Source organism: Pleurodeles waltl, chromosome 9 (assembly GCF_031143425.1).
Source record: "Pleurodeles waltl isolate 20211129_DDA chromosome 9, aPleWal1.hap1.20221129, whole genome shotgun sequence".
Classification (NCBI taxonomy): domain Eukaryota; kingdom Metazoa; phylum Chordata; class Amphibia; order Caudata; family Salamandridae; genus Pleurodeles; species Pleurodeles waltl.
In genome coordinates, this window is record NC_090448.1 from 1,078,900,421 (window position 1) to 1,078,925,789 (window position 25,369).

The window sequence follows — 25,369 nt, forward strand, 5'->3', positions numbered from 1 at the left end:
AATTGCCAGCTGATTCACAGTGGAACTAAAATCCACCAAATGCAACTGCCAGAAACTAGAAAGGAAGTGGCCCACCAGGAAAGAAACAGGAGACTGCCTTCAGGTCAGCCTTCAACCAGTATTCCCGCCCACTGAAAGAAACAAAATAAGAACACACTGAAAACGACATCAGCCCCTCCCAACAACTGTGTGACACCCTGACGGACTTCTTCCGTGACAGGATCTCAACCATCTAAAAAAACATCAAACCCCCAGGCCCCTGCCACATACAGCATCAGCCTGCTCACACCCACAGACACAGAACCCAAACACCTGTTCACCCACTGGGACTCTCTCAACCTAAGACACGATCGCCCTCATGAACTCCGTGCACTCAGGAGCACCCAGAGATCCCTGCCCCTACCACATCTTCAACCTCAGAAGCAAGACGATTTGTGACAAGCTCAGGAGAGTTCTCAACACCTCCATCCCCTTGGCCTCCTTCCCTGAGGACTGGAAACACGCAGAAGTGAGGTTCCTTGTGAACAAATCATCCGCTGACCCTGCAGAACCGAAGAACTACAGACCTATCTCCCTTCTCCCCTTTCCAGTGAAAGTTCTCAAGAAGGCAATCAACCAGCAACTCATCGACCACCTGGAACACAACAACATCCTGGACCCCTCTCAATCCGGACTCCGAGCTAGTACAGCACTGAGACAGCACTGATCGTAGCCACCGACATCAGGACCCTCCTGGACCGCAACAAAACAGCAGCCCTCATCCTCCTGGACCTATCAGCCCCCTTCAACACCGTTCCTATCACATCCTGATCAGTAGACTCCACCACATTGTAATCCAGGGAAACGCCCTCAAATGGATCGCCTCGTACTTCACCCGAAGAACCCAGAGAATCCGTCTCCCACCATTCACCTCAAAACCCAAAATCATCATCTGCGGCGTCCCCCAAGGATCATCCCTCAGTTCCACTCTCTTCAAAGCATACATAACTCCCTGACAAACACCATCAGATTGCACGGACTCAACATCATTTCCTACGCTGACTCCCAGCTCATCCTCGTTGTCAGAAGACCCCTCCACCACCAGAGCTAATTTCCACAGGTATATATTGAATGTTGTCGACTGGATGGACAACTGCCTCAAGCTGAACCCAGACCAGACAGAAGTCTTCATCTTAAGAAACAGCACCTCGCCATAGAACGATACATGGTGACCTATGGACCTCAACCCCCACCCTTCCCACCCCGTGCCCCCCCCCCCCCAACCTCCCTCTCCCACCCGACAGACCATGCCCTCAACATTGGCATCATCTTGGGCAGCAAGCTGAAAATGAAGCAGCAGGTAAAAGCATTCTCATCTGCCTGCTTCCACACCCTATGCATGCTCTACAACATCATCAGGTGGCTCCCAGTTGACACGAGAAGGACCACCACACAGGCCCTCGTCACCAGCAGCTGGACTGCGGGAGCACATTGAACGTAGGAATCACTGCACGCCTCCTAAAGAGATTAAAGACAGTACAGACTCGGTGGTAAGACTCATCCTTGACCTCCCCAGACAGACCAGACCCACATCATACCCCACCTGAAGATGCTTCACTGACTCCCGATCCAGAAGAGATGTCAGTTCAACATACCGGGCCATGCATACAAATACCTGCACAACGAAGGACCAGCATACAGCAACAAACAGCTGCTTTTCCACCAACAGACCAGACACCAACGATTCTCCTCGCTCTTCCTCGCAGATGCCCTAACCTCTCCACCCCCACCCCAGCCCTCTCCATCCCCTGGCCCGTTGAGCAAACAGCAGATAACGCTCCTGCTTACATCTGGCGGCCAAAGCTTGGAACAACCTTCCACTGCACCGCAGGACCACCTTATCGCTCTAACAATTCAGGGGATAACTCATGACCTGCTTGTTCGAATGAACAAAATCACCTCGTGGCAGCTAGCAACCCCAGCGCCTTGTGCCTCTCATGGGTTATATGCTGCGTTATATAAATGACTGATTGATTGATTGCGCATGTGATGATTTTAGAAGCCTTGTCGAGGAGTAAAATGAGGCAGTACACTATAAGACTGGTAATATTGCTGCTGAGTCTCCCCAGCTGTCTGGGATCAAACAAAGTAATTATTAGCTTCAACTATAGGAATAGAAATTTCACCCAAGCCTCAGGATGTTTTGGTTTTATATATGACACTGATAAGTGTTTTAAGAACTACAGACTTCCTCGTTTTTAATAGTCTGCTAAATTTCTAATACAGAAAATAAAAGTTCCCCTTCCAGAGGGATGTTAACTACAAATAAAGATTTTAAATAATTTATTTCAGAGAGCATATAAGATATATCAATATCTTTCCCACTGCTTGTTTGTAGTATGTAAGTCAGTGTGGGACTCAACCTGAGAAGTGCTTTTGGTAATTATATGCAAAGTTTGCATGCAGTCATTCGACGGTACAGCCCTCGCCATATTTTCCCAAGCCTTCTACATGGCTTCATTCTTTTTTTCTTTAAAGTAAATGATTATAGGTTTTCAACTCAAATGGGTGTTTCTTAGCGCTTGCACCATTTATGAAAGCACTCTATATTATACCAGGTGTCCTATATCACAGGATTTCTTACATCTATTTGTAGAAATTTCAGCAGATCTTGCACTCTAGTGTGGACTACATTCTCAATCTAAACATTTCCATTTGTTTAGCTTTTTCAGAGTCATTGAGTAGTTAAGTTTTTCTGTTATTTTGATCCACATTTTCTTTATTAAATTATTTTATTATTTTCATTAGGTTTGTGGTTTTTTTTTTTAGCACATTACACCTTCTGTGCTCACATTTCCAGTCGTACAAATGAATGTAACAATTAAGATAATCAGCATAACTATTATAGATTACTTCTTGTCCACTCTAGAGAAGGGGAGATTTTGTACCCTGTGACTAGTTTTAGGCCATACCTGGTATTGTCATACAGGTGCTGTTGAGTCTATCGGACCTAATGGAATACATATTTTCTCACAGACTGATGTGCTTGGGACATACCCAGTGTATTCAAGTTTGGTTGGTGGGGAGGTTGAGAAGGGCGAGTGTGTTTAGCGGATAACTGTCTCAGAGGCTATCAGACGTTAGTGAGCAAATTTCCCTTGCCTAATTAGGTCAGGGAGGCATGTTGTTATTTGTTCGTTATTTTTCCAGGTTAATGCTACCAGTGCTATAAAACTGGTCAGTTCACCAAATTTCTACCAGCTTTACATGCTGACTGGGAAGAAGAGGAACCAGTGCCAGTAATGCGAACAAATCCAAGTACATGCAATTTCAGATACAGAATTCTTGTAACAAGTTAAGGTTACGCACTCTAGGCACCGTCCGGACACCATTGTAGTATGTTGTGGCTTGTGACAATGAGTCATAAATAGTCTGCAGTCAGCAGATCAGTCATCTGAGGGAGTCAAAAATGGAAGCTCCAAATTAAAAAGCTGTATTGTCAGCTCCTCGTGCCTCAAAGCAATGGACTAAGGTGCACTGTTAAAACGCACCTCTCGTCCCTTTGCTTATCAACCTGTGTGTGCAGCCATTGCAGCACAGGAAGTGACAAGCTGCTCCATAAGCCACTGCCCATCTCTCAGGTCCTCAAACCCACATCCCTAGTCCTTATGAGGGACCTCAGCAAGACAACGGAAGCACTGTGGCACAAACAGCTTGGATTCCGGAAGATTCCAGCATGTTCCAAAAGGCTCTAACTACGTGCGGGTGTACTATAATGGGAGAGAAAAAAAAAAAAAGCGCTCTGGGTAATGAGGTGAATATCAAAACACAAACAAATCCTCTGACAGTGCACCCTTGAAAGACCCCACCCCTGAGCCTTAAGTGTGTGCTGATGCACACCTTTAAATCATTGACCACAAGAGGCACTCATTACAATAACATACATTTTGACAACATTTAAAAATGGAGTACTCCGGAGTCAGTATTCTAGAACCAAAAGCAATATTACATGTATTTCTGGAAAAAATTAAGATAACCTTCAACACATATTTCCATATCCTAAAATTGAATATCAATGTCCGAGTCCAATTCCATAAAGATTAAAGAAAACTGTCATGTGTGTTGCTCCAATCTTATTACATGACCAAAAATCAAAGTCCTTATTTCTTCAGTCGAGATTCAGTAACGTTCTCCAAATGTATTATGTAATTGTGTTGTCAATGCCGATTTCGACCTCACATCAAATTATACAGCCAACGCGTGTGTCGTCTGGGAATTTCCCAATGACTTTGTCAGGGCTGCAATTGTATAAGTACCTGTTAGATCAATCTGAATCCATCAACCTGGTTAAGCTATAATATTAGGAAAACCACCACCAATTCACCAAGAGGTGGGATGGATAGTTGTTGAAATTATTCAGACACATACCTCCTCAGGTGTGGTAGTACTCCGTATTGTGATCTAATACACTATTTGTTCATGAATTTCATGCATCGAGTTGATAGTTAAAAGCGTGACATTAGTGCACAAGTGTAAATATTAGTGAAATGTATCCAATATAGAGATTCTAGATCTCACTACATTACACACCTTGCATATCATTTTGTGACCCTAATGCATAGTGATAACTCTAGTGTCCAAATATATATGAAAAATAAGCCCATAATTTTACCTATGAATACAAAAATCCGTATTTCAGCGTAAATACTCCTTTTTGGTGTGCCCAATAAATGCTGCTTACCAAACACAACTGTCCTGATGTCAATATCTTCTGTTGAACAAGTATAAACACCAACTAAGTCACTCGCTATTAAAAACATCAAACACTAACATCCCCAAAATCCCTGAGACCACACACACATATATCTGAAAATACCTAAAACACTCACTTCCAATACGAGTGTTGGAAGTATATCCTAATGCCAACACAAGCCAAAAATCTCTCCTGTATTAAGATTATAAACGTATCAATAATATCACATAATGCCTCATGTCTCATCCAATTATGAGCATAGTTATAAAATACAATTATACAATGCCATAGCCAAAGATATCCAAAACACATACTTTCACATATACGTGTCGAGTTTGAACTAAATTATCGGCACCAATTAAGTATTATTGTTACTTTAGAAACTGTAAGACTTCTCACGGCATACCGCCTTTGCTCCATGACTCACCCGATTATGACCGCACTCTTAAACTTCAAAGTCTTGATGCTGCTCCCCGTACGCGAGTGCGCGTCGGGCTCCTATATATTATTATTGCCGCCTTCGGTCGCGTCTCCAAACCTTAAATAAAATGAACGGGCTGAACGCTTGTCCCGTTCCCTAAGATCGCGCTACTAAACCCAATATTCCCCGTAGAAATAAGGGAAGGACTAGACTACTGGCGACCATCTTTGAAGTAGAAATAATACGATGTCACAATGGGAAGGCCCACTAAGAGAAATAAAAATAAATATTAAATATTGATATCACGTGCCCAATAAAAAAAGGGATCCATAACTCAAAGTTAGTGTTAAGAGACAGGTAGTCTAGTAGAAGTTAGTAAGAGATAAAAAGAAAATTCAATTATAAATAAATACAACTTGTTAATTTTAACATGTCAAGAGAATTCTTGTAGTGATATTCCACAGTAGTTCTTTACTACTTCCCTCCGGAAGTGTGTTACAATGGGCATTGCCACTCTACATGTAAGAAATCTGCTGCAGGAGCCCACCTGCAGGCACATTGGTCCTGCCAGGTGGTATAGATGCCTGTTTGAGCTCATCATCTGTGCCCTCTGCATGAACCTTCTTCCAGTCTCAGGAGGAAAGGGTTTCTCCCAGTGTCCCCTCCGATTTTGCATGTGCTCTAGGGGTATTTTAGGTAAATCCTCCCTCAACGCACAGTATATGTGCAATATAAGTCTGCGGCCTCCTGCCATTGCCAGCAATGTTGTCAGTGTATGCAAGATTGGTGGCTCTTCTAGAAAGCAGGGCAATATCTCCTGTGTTGTTGTAAAAATCTTTGCATACTACAAATATTGTCCACACCCAGCGTGAAGGACTCTCTTCCATCTGCCTGAGTAATAAACTGGCTTCCAAGATATAAATGCCCCAAATTTTCACACCTTCCATCTTTCCATTTGTGTACTGATAATACCTCAGCCATTTTTACAAATGCCCCTAGTTCCCATATCGACATATCCAACGCGTACAGGGCTAATCTCAATATCTTTGCGACAGCATGGTCCCATACGCGGCACACCTGACGTATAAGGAAGTGTGTGTCTATCTGTACCTGCACCCCACATATAAGAATTGCAGGCAGTGTCTGGTCCCAGTGTGATTCTTTCAAGAGATTCTTTTTCCAGTTGTCTGCGGTGTCCAGTCAGAGGACAGCATGCTGTAAGTGGGCTGCCATATAGTAGATTTCTGTGTTGGGAATCTTAATCCCACCTCGCTCCCAGGTCTGTCTAGGCATGGGTAGTCCTTTTTGTTTCCTCTTGTTGGACCATAGTAAGTCAGATCTGACTTTCCAGCTCAGCAAACTAGTGCCAGAGGATCTCATATGGTGTGCCCTCTAGGGCATACAGGCATCTGGGGAGCACCACAATCTTCACTATAGCTCCCCCTGTCCATCAGGGACCAAGGGAGGTCCATCCATAATCAAACTGACGCTTTCAGACCCTGCCCATGTTAAAGTCTAGGAATTTCTGCTCTGTGTGGGCCATCTTTATTCCTAAATATCTAATCCCCCCAGCTCCCTATGGGAGCCCCATCTGTGGGAGCATCTCTGTCTCGACCTCGGCAAGCATACCCATCGGAGACACTTGAGACTTATGAATGTTCACAAAGAGATCCAACACCTCTACAACAAAGGTCCTTAGGGCGTTCAGGAATATAGGGACTGAGTATTCTGGACCCTGCAGATACACCAAAGCATGATCAGCATATAAGGACACTACGTGGGTGATATCTCCCACCGGGATTCTCCAGGGCTCCAGTATTCGACCCAGTAGCTCTGCCATGGGCTCTACGGCCAATGCAATTAAAGGGGGTGATAGAGGACACCCCTGCCAGGTGCCCCTATGTAAATGGAACATGTGTGACACTATATTGCCCATGCATACCAGTGTTCCTGGGTCTTTGTACAATAATTTGGCCAATGCTACGTATTGTGGGCCAAGGCTCACTTTCTCCAGCACTAGCCAAAGGTACTTCCACTTCACAGAATCAAACGCTTGTTCACTATTTAGGAATGCAAGGATATACGGATTCTTCCTCAGATGTGGTGTATGGTAGACGTGTGACAACCATCTAAGATTGTACATGGTGCTTCTTGTGGTATAAATCCACACTGATCAGAGTGTATTAGTGTCAGAAGGTGTGGGAGCAAACTTGCCACTATTGTGGCACTAAGAATTTTAACATCTACGTTTAAAAGTGAAAGCGGTCTATAGGATGAGGTTCTTGCCAGTTTTCCGAACTAAAACTATTAGGGATTCACACATGGTGTCAGATAAGCTCCCCCTCTCATGTGCTCTTGATATACCTCCAGTAATCGCTCAGCGATCCTGTTTGCATACTTTTGATAAAATTCAGTTGGGAGAGCATCACCTCCCAGCATTTTTTGCAGTTTTTAGCTGTTGCAGTGAAGCCAGGAGTTCCTCATGATAAATGGGCTCGTCCATTGAGGCACGAGCCGCCTCCCTTAGCTTGAGGAGTTGTATTTTTGCCAAAAAGTCAGCTCCACGAACCCCTGTTTCCTCCCTACTGTCCAATTATATCTTGCCGTGATGGGCCTGGCATACCTCATTAATTGCAGGCTGTGTTAACTGGGGTGCCCTTTTCATCCTGTAACACCATCACCAGGTCACGGGTATCCTGTTGCTTAACTAAGTGGGCTAGCATTGCTCTCGTTTTGTTTCCCTCTGCATGTAACCTCTGATGATGTGGTATGTAAATGTGTCTCACCAGTCATCTAAAAGTTCTTTACGGGTCTTTTGCCATTCCTCAAGTTTCTATAGCTGGGTGGGAAGCTCCCTCTCTGATACACTCAAGTATGCTTCCTGGTAGCTTAGATCACGTTCCAGTTGTCTCCTAACACCGTACGAGGTTTTAAGGCAGACCCCTGTTAGTGCCACCTTCATCGCATCTTAGTCCTGAGCCCTACTTCCAGACCTTCCCCAATTCTCATTGAAACCGTGGGAGAGTTTTTCCGTCACTGTATCCTTAAATGGAGGGTCCGTTAATGCCTCCGCTCAAAGACGCCAAAGTGGAACCACTGGGCAACTATGACCCTTTCCCAAGCTCATCAATAGTAAGGGAGTCGTCAGAAAAGTAGCATGTGAGATAAGAAATGTATTTTACTTTCTGGGCCAGTTCGGCTGATACAAAGCAATAATCTAGTCTGCTATATGTCCCCATCAGAGGTGTGTAACAGGAGTACACTTTAGAATCTGGGTGTTTCTCCCTCAAGGGGTCTATCATATTTATCCTTGTAGGTCTACCAACTGTCCTGTCATGTGCGGCTTTGTGTGTCAGATCCCCATTCAGAATTGCACACAGGCGTACATTAGGCACCAAAGTTTTAGCACAGAAGAGTAACAAGCATTTCCCCAAAACTGTAGAACTGTCAAAATATAACATCGTCCCACGCCACCCACCGATTGGGCAGTGAAGCCATCTCGTCCTGCCTTAGTCGGCCAGACGCGAACTTGCATATCCCACTTTATTCCAATATTTGGATTATGTTCAATCCAGAACTTTTACCTTAAGAACTCCACGCTTTGCCAGAGGACAGTACTTCTTGTGTGCTGCGAGAGTGTATCGCTCAAACAGTCCCCCCCCCCCCCACTGCCTGCGCCCCTTGCTCCCTACTGCTCCTGCCAGCCCAATATGAAGGTTCTGATACACAGTCAGTTAGTGCTTCTCACTGAATACTCGACACTTTTTGGGACTACAGATCTTTTCCATATGCAACCAGACCTCTAGAAAAAACAGGGTCCATCTCCATCTATTGTAAAGATAATCATATCAGCAGTCTTGGAGGCAGACAGGTCTATCCACATCCCTCCCAGCATCTCCGCAGCACTCTCTTTTTTAACTACAGAATACCGCATCTTTAATCACGGTATGCAGATCGTCCATTAATTCAGCCTTCGCCCATCTGTGCTGTCCGTGCTGGATCCAGGATTACTCCGCCACTCCTGAAATTAGTCGCAGGAATATATTTCAGCAGCGTTTGTGAGCGTACCATCTAGGCCTCACACAATGCAACCTGTCAGTCCAGATGTATCAGAGTCTTTATCAGGTCTGTTCCGCTGCCACAATCTGCCTGAGTTTCTCAGCATGCCCTGGGTTGTTGTGCTCTTATGTGTAAAGGCCTGCTGGGAGGCCTTCAGCCAGCATGTCCACCCAATCACTTGCCTCGGCGCTGAAGAAAAATAACACTTTGGCATTGTGCACTACTCTTAACTTTGCCAGGGGTTTGAAGCTGCATCTCGGATTAAGGCCTCGCAGTCACTTCTTGACATTTTTAGCTGGTTTTGTACCTTTAGGGTGTAGTCAGGGAAGATTGAAATTAACTGCCCCTCAAATTCGTTGGACTCTCTATTCATATGTATTGCAGGATGGCATCCCAGTCCCTGAAATTCAATAGTGTAGAATTTGGACAGCCCTTGAGTGAGCATAGTAGTGGTGATCCATTCCTCCAGGAATGCTTCTGCTAACTGACCTTCCGCCCAGATTCCTACAAAGCGCAAGTTATTCCTCCTGAACCTACTTTCAAAATCTTATATTTGCTCTTCCAGCCTTACCGACACCTTCTGCTGTGATGATGTAGTTTCTGTGATTCTCCAACATTCTCCTCTGCAACTCCCTCCCTTTCTACTGCTTTTGTAAGGTCCACCCTCAGGAGGTTAACGTAGATGACAACCAAGTCAGTCTTAGTGGGGAAGGCTCCGAGGGAGCCTTCGTTGGCCTCCATCAGGTCTGACAGAGACAGATCCTGGGTTAGTCGCTTTCCAGCACAGTCTCTTGTGTCTTTTGCCAGCCTTTCGCCGGTTTTATTTGCCGCTGACACAGCCTGGGTGTAGTTGACTATCTTACTGGCCTGGGGCGGCCTCGCCGTCTTATCCTTCACCATGACTGCCAATGGTGGCCTAAGGTCTCCTCACCAGAGACAGAAGCTTCTCTGCAAGCCAGTCAGGGAGGTCCACACACCCACCCCCAGGCATCAGTCAATTCTTTAATCAATGGCCAAGCACCGGGAGATATACCCAGTTCACTGATCAGGTGTTGCACGTGATCCATAGGGGCCTAATTGGCAGTGTTTCGTGTGTAGTCTTACTGTCGTACCTCAGGGCAGTCTTAACAAGTTGTTCCACCTAATCTCTCTGCTCCAGGGGGGCCACACACATGGGCCGGGCACATTCCCAGCTCGCTGCCAGCTGCTTTGCGTTACCCTGAGGTGAGGGTGTAGATGTGCACAAGCCTTGTAGTCAAACAGTCTGATTAGTACCCATTCAAACGTTTTTTAGTATGGGTTCATGGCCCCTCCTAAGATGTTGTTCAGTTAGGCAGATGTCAGGCCCGATAAGGGAATTCAGGGTGAAGGGACGCACTGTAGGCAAATCGCTCCCTTCTTCCTTCTCCTGCTGGCGCTTGTGGTCACTCATTCTCTTACTGTGGGCCTCCAGCAGCGGTCCCTTTACCGTCTCTGTTGGAATGCAGGAACAGCACGCATCAGCTGCCCCTTGCACACTGGGCCCATGTATGCTTGGCTTGACTATACCGCCACCGGGAGTCTTTGCATGTCTTTATCTGGGTGCCAGTAGTCATTCATCCGTGTTTGACCCTCGCAGCCTGTCCAACAAGCATAATTCAGTTTCACGCTGAGGGACTATGCAATCACCCCACTCCTCACGTGCGTTACACACTTCTCTGCCCACAGTCCACCCGGTGCTGAGCAAACAGACAGTTCACAGCTGTTCCAGTCCTTCGTGAACGCTCCTGGAGCTCTGGAGCCAGCCACGGGCCGGCATCTCCTTCTCCGGTCCACTCTGCAATGCTGTACAGCATCCACTCCCTCCTGTGCGACACCACTGAAATCTAGACCATTGCCACAGTTTTCTGGGCAGGCCGATGCAAGTGCAGCCCCCGCTCCTTCTAGGCTTTTTTGTCCTCTGTGCAGTCTCCAAACTTTGGGGGCGAAATGCACTTCCAGCAAACTCCCTACTCTGCCGTCGGTCTTGGACTGCTGATTCCTTCTGTAGGCCGGTGCAGCATCCTGAAGGCCGCAGTGCAGCCCTCGATGTATAATGGCGTTTCCGACACCACTAGAGTCGCCGCTCACGGTCTGCTGGCCTTTAGCCTCTCGTCTCTTCCCTGCTCAACGTATACAGGGTTTGAGCATTTCAGATGAAGGCAGATTCCCCAGGATTTTTCTTGTGGCTGGCAGGAGCAGCATTAGGCGCGACTTGTCGGCCATCTTGTTGGCCACGCGCCCAAAATATAAATCTTGTTATGAAAACAAATCAGACAAGTCTTGCATAAGTAAACACGGATTATGCAGATCGCAGACAACTAGAACTTTATTTGGTGGATTCTAGCAATCAAACAGTCCGACCTTCAGTTAATTGTAGGCGTCAGTGCAAGAGGACACTGCTAATTTTAGCGGTCTGGTGGCAGAAATTACTCCACAGATGTGATATATCAGTAGTGGACGTGATTGTTGATAAAGGAGGCACTATAATTGCAATACCATTCCAATGTTTTACAGTCCACATAGTAACACTTTTTTGCAGTGCACATATTTGTTATTTAAGGCACAGGTAAAGAAGGGATTTGAGGAAACACAGTAATTGGCCTGCTGCCAAAGCCGGGATGAGAACCGAGATCTTCAGCTTGCGAGGTCAGCAATTCAGGGAGTAGATGACTTTTCCTTCCAGTAACGTTACTACCATCCTCAATAATCATCTTTATGCGATCTGTGCAAATGGATCTCTTACATTTCTAAGCAAGCAAACTGTTTAATGTTTAAACCATATGGTACTTGGCTCACCACTTAAATACAAGGCTTGTCCGAGTAATAAAAAAAAACATTTAAAATCATGTAATGCAATTTGATAAATGAGAATTCAGCACCTTGTGTACAGAGCGGATTTTATATGCTTCATTTTTCATTTTTGCAGGTCTAAATGATACAACTGTAATAGGAAAACTTTTTCAAACTGAAGAAGAGCCCGTACCTTCCGATGAAGAAGAGGAAGAAGACGATTATTTCACAGATGATTGAAAATGCTGACTTTCCTTTTACTCTGATAAGAATAACGTTCAAAAACATGCATAACCATTAAATTAGCTCTCCCCTTCTCAGAAAAAAGCACAGCAAGTGCATTTCCGGTTCATTCTTTATGATCTCACAAGAAGCCTAGCAAAAATAACCTGCCCAGTGTAGAATTACATTTTAACAGGGCCAAGTACATGTACTTGGCTTGGCTGCGAAGTTGTAATAGAAGTCGCATTAGAAGTTTAGTTATAAATCAAGGGAAGTCCTTTACAAATGAGATGGTGGAAACTCGCTCTACTGTTATGTCTGTAATGGATGAGTACAGTTGCATTGAAAATAATTTTAAGTACGTGTACAGTGTATATTCTTTGTTTTGAAATCCCTCATGTCCAAAACTGTTTGAGAAAGGAAATAATGTTTTAATATTTCTTTTCAATTTTAAATATTTTTTTTAAAGAAGGCTCTATTATATTATTTTTCACTATAGGATGTATGTTATGGAATTATACATTTTGATGCAGTCTCCAATCTGATCAAATTCAACATCTTCCGTTCATAGTTCGTGATGCAGGCTCATTTTGTGAGACTTATTCAGCCCAAAAATGTTTGTTGCTGACATTTAATTTTGTATGTTTTATGATTGCAGCTATCGTTTTGGCCAACAAACATGTAATTAATTCTTTTTGTAGGAGAGTGCACCCTTTTAAATTGTTTAATATTCTTAACAAAAATAAAAGTGTAACTTTGTACCAGTCTTCTCACTTCCCCAAGGATCTACCTCTTTAACTATGTTAATATTTTGCAGCCATAAAATGATTAACCTATAACTGTATTGATTGGCTTTGTCTCAAGGAAAACAAATCCCAATACTTATTGAACACAAACATTCTTCCTACCGTTTGCAAATGAAGCTTGGGGGACATATTCTAGCTGAAAACATGTAAACTAATAACTTGTGAATTAGTCCTGTAGTAAATCCTGCAATTAATCGCCTCATTAACCAAACTTAAGAGCTTTTGAAGCATAGTGGCAAACTGTTGGTGCAACTAATATCCAGTCTCTCACAATTGTACATGTAATTTCTGTGATGGTTTATCAACTTATTTGATATGTTACTAAATGTTCTAGCTCAGTGGTTCCCAACCTTTTGACTCCTGAGGAACTCCACTGAATCATTGGAAGCAAGCAATTTGTACGATTTAAATTTCAAACATTAAAACAGTAATTCACAAAAAATACACAGATAAGCACTCCCAAGGAAATAATTGAATTACTAAAGATATAATCACCTTATTTTGAAAAAATATGCAAAAATCGAAACATTTTGGTTTGAGCTAAATCTCGGCAACTAACTTTTCAATGTTTGGACTTATTTAATAAAGCTGAATCCTCCGGTCATATTCTACATTTCCCAAGCGATTTCTGTTCTTATGTTTTAGGTGCATAAGATCTGAGAAAGCTTTTTTCACATAATTAAGTGGTGGGGGAAGGAAGTAAAACCATAAGGACCTTTCATCTCTCCATACCCCTCTGTCACCTGTAATTCATTTGTTTTTTAGCACCTCTCCTACCAGCGTAGGGTGTCGGAGCACTTTATAAGGTGTAGTATTCACATGTCATCCACACTGGTAGGCATTTTCTAAGAGTGTTTTGTCTGGAGAAGCACAAACTCAGCATTCAGAACATAACACAGTGGTTAGCATGAACTTTAATAATAAGAATGTATTTCTACACAAGCAAAACTTTTTTAGCAGCATAAGGATAATGAAAGACTGGGGAAAAAACATAACTTTCTAATTTGTGCCGTGCACTTTGCATGCAGGTCTTTGATGGTAGTTCATAGCTCACTGTGCTAGATTACTGTTGTCATTTAAGAACTGCACAGTAACAAAATAATCTCTGAGACAAAAGCAGTAACCCTTTGTGCTATGCACATGACATAATGTTCTTGGTATGATATCCCTTCTTTGCAGCAGGCATATTAACCATCTGCGCTACCTTAGATGAGTCAAACTGCCACTAGACAAAACTCCCATCTCTTTTTCAGCAGGTACATTAATCGCCAGAGCTATCTTGACGCTTTTATTTTTGCCTAAACATTTTGCAGTGCTTTTTAAAACTACTGCAGGAAAGAAGTATTAAATATAAAAACTTGCACTTGTTTCTGCCAGGCCTGCGGATCCCTGGGAATGTGTCACAGACCCCTGGGGGTCCGCGGACCACAGGTTGGGAACCGCCATTCTAGCTTTCGAGAAATCTGCGTAACATGTAAGAAGCTCATAACAAAACATATTCCCCATTTGTCAGTAATGCTGTATATAAAATAACCTTTTTTATATATGAGATAATGTACACCCAGTTGTACTTTGTATTGCAGGTCATTGATGATTTTCATGACACATGCTTTTATTATGGGTTGCTACTCCCAGGTAACGTACTCTATTCTTTTAACATACCCACTTATAATAAACCTAACTACATTATTCAGTATTATCAGTCAGCAAAAGCAAACCTATTCATTACTGAAACATATTGCTGATGTAGAATATGTGGTTAGCTATTTAAATGCCAAAAGTGGAACTAGCTTGTAATGAGCTATTGCAAGGTAGTTGCATATTTTAACCCACCTAAAGTAGGAAAATAATGTCTGCATTACAGGTGAATAACACTCTAACACATAATAGTGCTTGTCCTGCCACTCACAGGACTTGTTGTGCTGTAAGTATTACATTTTGCTGTTACTCAGTTCAACAGTGCTCACGTTATCAATATCAGACTCTCAATGGACACAGTCATTACAATCAGACTTTTTTCTGATTACGCACAAATCTCAGGATATGCATTGAAGAAACAAGTATATAATATTGCTTCCATTTATGCCTGAGAACACCATCCCCTTCTTGAGAGTGGGACTGGTGCTCAACAAGGGCCAATTGTGCTGCCTTTCATATTCACTTACAGGCCTCTCCTAGTTTCGACGAGAAAATTGTGGCACCCTTTATACATCTCCTTTGTTTCATCCATTAAAAGCACTTCATCAAGCTTCTGCATCCATGTTTCAGACCTCTCTTGTCCTTTCAAACAACTAATTTTTGCATTACTAAGATGGTGCCATATTTCTCCGTGCTGTGGATAATAATAGACATTGAATAGCCACTTCTACACATGTACCTTTTCTTCTCAACATCGCAATGTTTATCTTCTGTGAGCCATGGCTATGCTGTTTTCGGTATGATCTTGAAATCACTCTTACATGTATTTCATACCCAAACATTTCTTTGGAGACTACCGCAGAGCACACTCTATGCCAGGGGTCTTTTCTGCTGTAAGAGCTAATTGTAGTCAATGAAAATCATCCTGAGCTACTAATATTAGTCTTCTATTAGTGACCACACCAAATAAAGTTACATTAGTGACCACTCTATACAAATTTACTAGAAGTAAACACATGATGCATCAGACAGGGATCTAGCAGTAAAGTAAAAATAAAAAATAAATTAAAAAAGGCATTGCCAATTTGCAGTGCTTTGTCATGAGTAATACATAAGTGCCGTAGCTGCAGTGCCACCGAGGTAATACTGTTTGTCATAAGTCTCCCCAGTGCCACAGGATTTATCAGTCAATATCGGATTTATATATTTCGGAAATTTGGCTAATTGTCGCCTAGCACCAGTTTATGAGTGCTGAAATTACACATGTTTTTGTCTCAAATACACTAGTTTAAATGTTAGTATACATATGGTAATTGATCCAAGCAAATGCTTCTGATTTATTAGGCGGGCTGCACACTGGACAATGACATGCAGGTATCTGGAGAGCTACCAGTAGCACACAAGCTACTTGTTGGAGAAGGCTGATCTATCTTATGAATGTACTACACAAGCTTACATCATCAGATTTTGAACAAAGTTATACTTTAATCTAAATTTATTCTATCCATTTACTGTACAAGTAAAGAAACCTCAGGTACATAATGTGTACATAATTAACTTTTCATCGTCCATGTGTTAATGTGCAGTGTGTATGCAGCAATTATTTTTAATTGATTAAATTAATACAAAGAGTGTAAGTGAAATAAGTGTTAGTGAACGAAGCGGCATTCTAGATTTATCTGTCATAATTGCCATTAATGATTAGTCACACATTAGTTCTGTAACAAAGATCTAAATCGTCTTTTCATCATTCATTTCATTAAGTGCACTTCACTACTAACAAATATACATTTCTTCCATTACTATATAACTGACTTGTTTAATGAAAGTAAAGATAGCAGGTGTTTTATTTTTATTGCATTGGATGCATAATTCAGTGAATCCATGCGTTACACATTTTTCTGATATTTTCAAAGTGCTCTGATCACTGTGTTCTATTTGTTTGATATCCACGTACAATATTCCTATTAAAGGACTTAGGGCCTGATGAAATAGAAAGCCACATTTGACAAGTTCAAAATTCCTATTTTGACAATGGATCGATGTATCCGTACTAAAGTAATAAAAGACAAATAAAATAGGGAGTTGAACATCTGCGCCTTCAGGAAGGGCCTGATGTAGAACTTGTCGGAGGTAAATACTTTGTCCCAGACATAACAGATAGCCCACCCACTGTATTTCAATCCCATTATATCCTATGGGGATCGTAATACGGTAGGCTGGATATTCGTCACATTTCGTGACGCAGTATTCCATCTGCCAAGTTCTAGTTCAGGCCATTAGAAAGTATCTGAAATACTGGACAAATCAACGAGGCGGGAGTATCCTTCAGATAGCATGCCAAATTCACAACCTCCATATTGCAACGGCTGTGCAAGGACACCTGCTTCCAGATCATAGAATGACTAACAATAGTCTCACATTTGCTTCCGCTAAGAAAGACCTCTGTTTTGCTGTTCCATTCATTTGTAATCGGAAGGCAATTCTCACACTTTGTGTTTGCGACTGCCGCCTAGCTGCTCAAACTGCTAAATGCTTTAGGCATTTCATGAAAGGAAAAGTGGAAATGGGCAGCTTTATTACCCCATGTATTAACCATACTGGTGAGAGGATTTCTTCTACAGTAAAATGCAACTTTTCCAGCTTCTTAATGTTAGGCATGATGTAACTAGCTTCTCTGAGTGACACAAAGGGAGCTGGGGTGTAGCCTGTATATTCTGGTGAGCCATCTGTGCTAGAGTGGAGGGAGGAGTGGCCATTTACACCTGTATGGGTTGTGCCTGATCTGTGACAATGCAGTCTCCAACCCCTGGTGTTTGTCTGGGGCCTGGCCTGGGCAAGGCATGATCCTGTGAACAACAGAGACTTTCCTTTGAAGTAGGTCTACTTCAAAGGCAGAAAGGGGTACAAGTATTGGACCCAAACCCCTGAAAATTAGATTACTTCTGGAACCAAGAGGAACCTCTGCCAAGGAGAAGAGCTGGAGGAGTACTGCCCCTTTGCCTGTGGATGTGCCCTGCTGGGTTGGCCCCCAGTAGCTGCTTCTGCCTGAAAGAGGACAAAGATTGACTTTTGTGTGACTTCCCACTGGTGAAGAATCTCTAAGGGCTTGAAGTGAGCTTGCCTCCTGTTGTTGAAGTCTCAGGGACATCAAAGACTTTTCTCTGCCAGAACCTGGACTCTCTGCCGAGACTCCAGCCCTGCCAAGTTGTGCCCTAACCTGTCTCTGGGCCCTTGAAAGGTGAAGCTGGTGGAAAAGGACAGAAATCCACGCACAGACCGCCGCGCAGGGAAACTTTAGACTCACCATTTGCAACGTGGGTGATAAACTTTGCGCTGCCAGCCTCGTGGCCAAAATCGGCTCCACTAGGCTGGGAGATCGACGCTTCGCAGCTGGAGAAATGCCGCACAACACCCGTTAGTGGCTGTTGATAATGATGCAATCCCCACACAGCACGGTTTCCTGACAGCGTTTTCGAACAGAACATCGCTGTGCGTGAAAAATCAACACAAAGCCGGCCTGGACCTGAGGTGCCTGCCGGGGAATTGACGCATCACTCTGTTGTGGGAGAGAGGAAATGAAGCAGGCCAACCCGACCGGAGAAGGAACGACGCACGGTCTCGCGAGTGAGAAATCGACGCATCGCTGGCGTTTTTTGACACACGCTCGCCCGTACTGCTTTATTTCCGACGTAAACCAGGTACTTTGTGTAACAACAGCATTCTCACTGTTTTCTAAGGATTATGACTCTTATTCTTTTTAAAATTCACAGCTTGTCTTGTGTATGTTGGATTTCTGTCATTTTGGTCTTGTTTGATTTGGATTACCTATTTTTCTTATCTGGTGTGGTGTCCATTTTGTAGTGTGTTCATTGTATTACAGTGTGTGTTGGTACAAATACTTTACACATTGCTTCTGAAGATAAGCCTGCCTGCTCATGCCAAACTACCAAAGTGGTGAGCGGGGGTTAACTGAGGGTGATTCTGCTTTACCCTGACTAGAGAGGGTCCTTGCTTGGACGTGGGGGTAAACTGACTGCCAACCAAAGACCCCATTTCTAACAAGAACATTTCCCCATAATTTGCTGTGTTCATCTACACGCCTTCACTTTCAAATACAGTATAATATGTAAGCTCAGAAAGCATGGAATCAACTGTTTTAACATATTAATCATTGGAATCAGTACACATGTAATAACATCAGTCATTGAAATTTTAAACACATATGGAATTTGAATGACCTTAGTAGGACTGTATATATCAAATGGTACTTTATCCCAAAAAATCCTATCTGGAATCGGAACTGCTGAAATGTTCACAAGGGACAGGTCTCTTCTGACCTTATGGGAAGATAGGTAACGTGTCAAAACCTCATTCATTGGCTCCACTGCAGTGTGTTCAGGAAGATAATGACCATTTATCAAGAGAAAGGAAAACATCAGTGAAACCAATCCACAGCAGAAAGGCAAGCAATGTCAAGAGTATCCACAGATGATACCATGAATAAATTAAATAATTCTTTTTAAACTACATGTACAGCTAACATGGCTTTGATACAGTTTCAGTTGCAGAAGCAGATAAGTCAGAAGGAAATTCATCAGTGTTGATGAAATAGCCAGAAGCAGTGTGTGCAAACACAGGAGCCAGTGCAAAGCTGGTGGATGGACCCCTTTGTTGTGGTGGTTCATAGTAGACAATGTCAGTCTGTGTTGAATTGGAACACTAAAGTTCCACATCTCAGACGTTTCTTGTTGTTTAAGTGGTAACAGGAATCAGCATAAGCTCATTCTGCACCCTCCCCCTGCTCGAGGAGACAATTGTAGTATTGGTACTTGTAGAAGCATTGTTTACTGCTTGTTGAGGTCAATCCTATAAGGTAGTGAGAGGGGAGCAGGTACTACCCAAAGGGCCTCTTGGTATACAGTGCAGGATCAGCCTCATGGTGCAATTTGATGTTATGAATTTAAACAAATCTGTTCTCTTTAGAACCAGGCCGGGCAGGTAGGATGCCAGTTCTATTACCGTGTATTCCTAGGACTGGAACTGGTGCTCTGTAGGATGGTCCAACCTCCTTTTTTTCACAGCAGTCTTTTCACAAACTGGATCCCTGAGTTTAAGAATCCAGCCTGTACATGTTGTTGGCAAATACCTTATTCCCAAGGTGTTGGCAAAGGCAGATTAATTCTCATCATCGAATTGTTGTAGCGCCTGTAAAACAGCGACACGTTCATTTATGTCGAAAGGTGTGTCTGCTGTCACCGTGCCAGGGCCATCAAGATCTGAGACATACATAGGACCTAATATGGGGTGTGACCTTCAAAGGACCTTCTGGGCAGATTTAGTGCTTTCTGGACCCCATATAGGTGATGAAGCCAACTACAGCCTGAGCCTTACACTCTCGCTGTTAAGGACTGCTTTGAGTCTCTCTGTTCCTCCTCTCCACAACGTTAGTTACCTCAGGATGATACGGTGAGGAGTAATGGAGCTGAACACATATCGTCCCCATGATGTTCATGAATGCCCTGGAGGTAAAAGCAGAACCCTGGTCTGTGTGGAATGCTGCAACCTCATATGTGCTGATAAAGACTTGCAAATCTTTAATACCAGTTCAAGCGTCAGCCGACTTGTGTCCATACCCACAGAAATCTAGACCAGGCATGAACAGTGACTAAAATGTATTTGTGTGCACCATTGTCACGTTGGCTCTCATTGTACCAATGAGGCTGCTTGATTTGGGCAGCTGCATCACCTGAATTGTGGGGAACTAAGCTCGATCCCACACCATCTGACAATTGTCAGCCTCATCTGTTTCCAGCCAGCTAGCAGTGCCTCGCCCATGCCCAAGAGCAAGGGTAATTTGTGGCAGCCAGGCGCATGACATTTTGACCTCTCAGGGAAATCATAGTGGATCTGATCTTATCCTTTTGTCCCAGTTACATTTGTCTCACTTATGCAAGGACAAACAGAAGCAGAAAATGGTTCAATAAGTTTTATTGAATCAGCTGCGTTCGAGATAAAAAAACATGGACTACAATAATTAGGATGATAAAACATACTAAGAACAGAATGCTGACAAGAAAAGTGAAACACAAAAAAAGTCCCACCATACTATCACTATGCACGAAGTATGATTCCTTCCTACGCCACTAATGTTCACAGCAGGATAAGCCCTAATCTCCCCTTCAGGACCCCCCGGGAAGTCCTCGTCCCTCACACCTGAGTATGGCAGGAGTGAAGAAGCCTGTTGTCTACTGAGACACCTTCCCCATATAGGCCAGGGAACCGGCAGTCTCAGCAAGCAGCTGTAGCAAAGACAAACAGCATGCGGTGGCAGTCATCTGGCTGGAATCTTTATCTAACATACAGGGGCATAGAGATCTTTTATAGTAAACCAGCCTGTGTTCTGAGAAAAGTGTCCCCATGTAAAAATACGTATGTTTCTGTGAATTGTTAAAGACATGATGTACCATAACATAACATAATTTATTTTCATGATTTGGAGCTCCGAAGAGGTCCACATGCAAACAATAAAACAAATCAAAAATTGTATAATACACTTCCTAAAACTAATTTCATTCCTTACAATAAATTTTCTACATACTGTATCAAAACATTCCTCCACTCCCCTTACAACGATTACAACACCAAATTCTCACTACCAAGAAAGCATGCCCTTCTCATAAACAGTCAAATTGCCTTTTCCTAACATGACCTTAAAGACCTCCCTCCAGTTGACTGGCTTATCAACTTAAATGTACTAAACAACGTGGTGCCACCTATCAATAATAAAATGAATATATCTTTTAAAAACCTTGAAATGTTTTTAAAGTTCTTATACAGAACATTTCATTTGGGGGATTAAAAAAGGAGTCTAAAGCCTTCCTGGCAGATCTAACATTTAGCTGGGGATAGAGAGGTTTCAGCCACATTCTCCGCAGTGCGGTTACAGCCGGACATACAAAAAATATATGCTTGAGATTCTGCACACCCCTATAGCACAGATCATAGGTATTAGTGTTGCCATCCCATTTGGAGGTTTGGTCCCTGAGTGGCCCTCTATCTAGTCTAATCAGAATAAAGAGCCGCCTCACCCCATGTGGGATGTTCCATGACAGGTAAAGCTGTACCACTTTAGGGGCCACACTCTTAATTTCATCAGCAAAGCCTCTTTTTGAGAGGCAAGACTCCTGACTAGACCATGTCACCGCCTTCAGTGTCTTTTTAAGAATTAAATGTGGAATCTCTATGATAAGGTCCGGTTCTAGCTCTAATACCTGGACGGCATGAATATAATTTCTAAAAAAAACTGGATTTCTCTCTCAAGCTATTACAAATTTCCAAAAAAGCCAAGTATCTCAATGAAGATTCTATGCTATGTGCTATGCCATGTGCCATCCTGACCACCATCGCCAAACCCTGCACAAACATATTCTTGATGCCAAATTCGGTCCTTAATGCTGTCACCGAGGAGGAATTATTACAGGAGGCTAGACGTCTCAAGATACGGCCTTCTTTTTTGTCGAGAAAATCCCATTTAGCATAATCTATACATTCTATCGTGTACAGGAGCGTGGCTCGGATCTTTGCTTGGTAGGCGGTCAGTAAATGGGAAAAATGGCACTGACCAACTACATTAAAAAAAGCCACCAAGCCTTGTGCTTGGGAGAGGGCCTTACTGATAATATTACAAATGTAAGCATGGTCACTAAGAGCGGCAGAGAAAATTGATGTTCAAGTAATGCTGCCCTGAATAGGAGTTTAGAGCGGCCAAGCTTTGATTTAGGCACTTTGGGGTAAGATTCAACATGACTATATCATCCGCGTATAGTAGGCAGGCAATGGAACGGCCACCCACTATAGGTGCATAACCTTCAGCCTTCCTTAAAATATCAGGGAAATCATAAATATAAGGAGAATTGCAGTGGTGCCAATAGGCAGCCCTGCTTCAGTCCATTTTTTTGTGGGGAATTCTGAAGATAGCCCCTGCTGTCCACCCATAAGGACTGTGCACCACGTAGAAGAGTGCAATGCAGTAACCAGGCGCAGCAAACAAATCGGAACATCCAACTCATGCAGTTTCCTCCACAGGATCTTCCGATCCACCTTATCAAATGCGGTATAGTAATCTATGAATGCGGCATAGACACCTCCACCCCTAATCTGGACGTCTTTTTCAATTATAGTTTGCAATATTAGGATGTTATCTAAAGTGTTGTGTACCTTTTAAAAGCCTGCTTGTTCCACCAGGGTGATCGCATTTTCCTCCACCCAGTTTGTTAATTGCTTTAGGATACTCTTCGCAAAGATCTTAACTGTGGCATCCAACAAGGCAATATTTTATGGGTGCTGATCTATCACCTTTTTTATACAGAGGGAGTATAATGCTCCCAATCCGGGATTCCAGAACTCTACCTTGTAGGTAACAGACAAGAAAGACCAGGTGGAGGATTCTTGCCCATAATTTAGGCTCTAGTTTGATGAATGACATCAGGACCTCGTCAGGGCCCATGGCCCTGGAAGCGCATTGAGTTTATAATCTCTTTCTCGAGCGGTGAGGGTGGGTCACTGATCGCCACTTCCCTATCTCCACAAATGGTTGGGGCCACTTTCCCAAAATCCATAATCTGCTTTTCAGCATATAAAGCCAGAATATACTTTCTCCAGTCTACCTCTGCTATTGGCAGAGCAGTGGGAGTTTTACACTTGCCACACTCCTCAGAAATGATTGCTCAGAATTTGCTGGAATTTCTCGATATGGCAGCTTTCCTAAGTGTAATCCACTTAAGATCGACCTCCTTCTTTAGAAGAGCTATCTTCCTACTCCTTATCTTGGTCTCACCTTCATGCTGCCACCTTACCAGTTTATTGATTTCTCTATTCAGCTTTAGAATGGGAAGCTGTACCTTCATTTGGGGAGCTTTAGTTCGCTCTGGCTGTTTACTAGCAGTAATATAATTCATGAACTGGGAGAAGTGTTTTAAGTGGTCCCAGCTCCAGGCATCAATATGTCTCACCAGATTTTCAAGAAGTACTTTCACAGTTGAACTTTTGGCAGGTGACCAAAACCCTCTCCCATTTTTCCTATTAAAGCTGATATGCTCGCCCTTTAGGCTCCAGTCATCTATCGACAGTAGCTGATTTTCTAAAGATAGCTTAAGAATCATATGATCGCTAAGCACTATGTCAATAATTTCCAAGTCCTTGACTAATTGAATAGTGTTATACGAGGCCAACTAACAGTCTATAATCGAACTGCTCAATGGGGACTTATGGGTGTAGGATGCAGGAGAATCTGAGCGAAAGTGCCAGTTTAAGATGGTGCTGCTAAAATTACTCAATCCTTTCAAGAGAATATTCCTCCTATTAAATGTTCTAATTCTACAAGGGAAAAGAATAGGTGGGATGTTACCACTGTCTGCCAACACTATCTTGTTGCAGCCTTGAACAAAGTAGAGAGTGAAAGAATGTTGTGTTAAAAAGTTAAATGCATTCCTAGATGAAAGAACAGCAAGATAGAGGAAAATAAAACATCATCTCAAATGTGGTAGTTTCTAAAAGAATAAAATGAAATGAAATGTAACTAGGCTAAAGGGCACAAGCAGCAGGGCTATTTGCTATAATAATGTGCCTAAAACACAAGTAAAAGGGCTTCACCAAACCCTCCCCATGTTGGTTCAAAGTGGGTAAAACAGCTTAGTTCCTAAATTAAAGGCAAGTAAAATACATCACTTAAAACATATATACATAAATGTCAACTGTGACAAGTCAAAACATGCTTAAGCAGGCAAATTAGAAAAAATTGAAATGGACAATTTAAAATTTTAATAAGGGAGTCAATAAAGCTGTTTTTTCAGAGTCAGTGTAATTTTGAAAATCTCCAATCACAGCCTGGACAATTGAATAAACAACATATTCCACTTCGGCAGGTAGTAGTGTGATCAAAGAGGTGCCAAGGAAAACCAAAGAGCACTCATGTTGCAAAGCATGAGCTCCAGCAGCGGCAGCAGAATTCCATGTTGTGCCAGATGTTGCAGCAAGAGCTGCATGATCCATGAAGGACACCTCATAAATGGCGCCCCGTAGCAAGTGCTGCCTCAGTGCGCATATCTGGTAATGAGCCGTCGGCGAGAATGTCAGGAATAAAGCTGTGCGCGGTCACGGTCCCGCCCGAAACTCCGCTGCACGTATTTGCGGCGCTTTATGTGCACCACTTGTCATCCCCTCTTGTTTTAAAAGTGGTCATCAGCGTCGCCTGCCCTGTGGTAAAGCTCATGTAGCTGCAGGGTCAGGACATTGGTGGTCAAGATGCACTTATCAGTGCTATTTTAGGAATGGACTACAATTCCCAGGTTTCTAGAGGCAGTGGCCATCTTGGGGTGTGGCAGGCCTATAAAGCCCAGCCACACCCAAGCATATTTCTCACTATTTTGAAGACTTTGATGCAGTCAGACCTCGTGGGGGTTCCTCTGAAGAAGAGCAGATTTCCTGCATGGCAGATTGACAGTAAATCAGAGTATCCTAGTTTCCATGGTGAATTCAGATACGAGTAGGTCGTACTCGTAGCGGTAAGGTCTTGATGAGACCAATCTTGAAGGGGGTTGTTACTTCCAAAAGTAAAGCGCTCCTTAGTACAACAAGCAAAGCGTTTTCAGTTTAAAGAGTAAAGCGGCCTTGGCGCGA

The 25,369-nt window shown here is 43.1% G+C and overlaps 1 protein-coding gene across 4 annotated transcripts in view; it reads left to right on the forward strand.

Moving 5' to 3' along the window:
• MIS18BP1 (MIS18 binding protein 1) overlaps positions 1 to 13,004 on the forward strand; it is a 384,752-nt gene extending 371,748 nt beyond the window's left edge. For all 4 annotated transcript variants that reach the window (XM_069208712.1, XM_069208715.1, XM_069208713.1 and 1 more), the window contains one exon: positions 12,160 to 13,004. In XM_069208712.1, the coding sequence (XP_069064813.1) occupies positions 12,160 to 12,263 (104 nt within the window). In that variant the 3' untranslated portion in view covers positions 12,264 to 13,004. The remainder of the gene's footprint in view (positions 1 to 12,159) is intronic.
• The last annotated feature ends 12,365 nt before the right edge of the window (positions 13,005 to 25,369 follow it).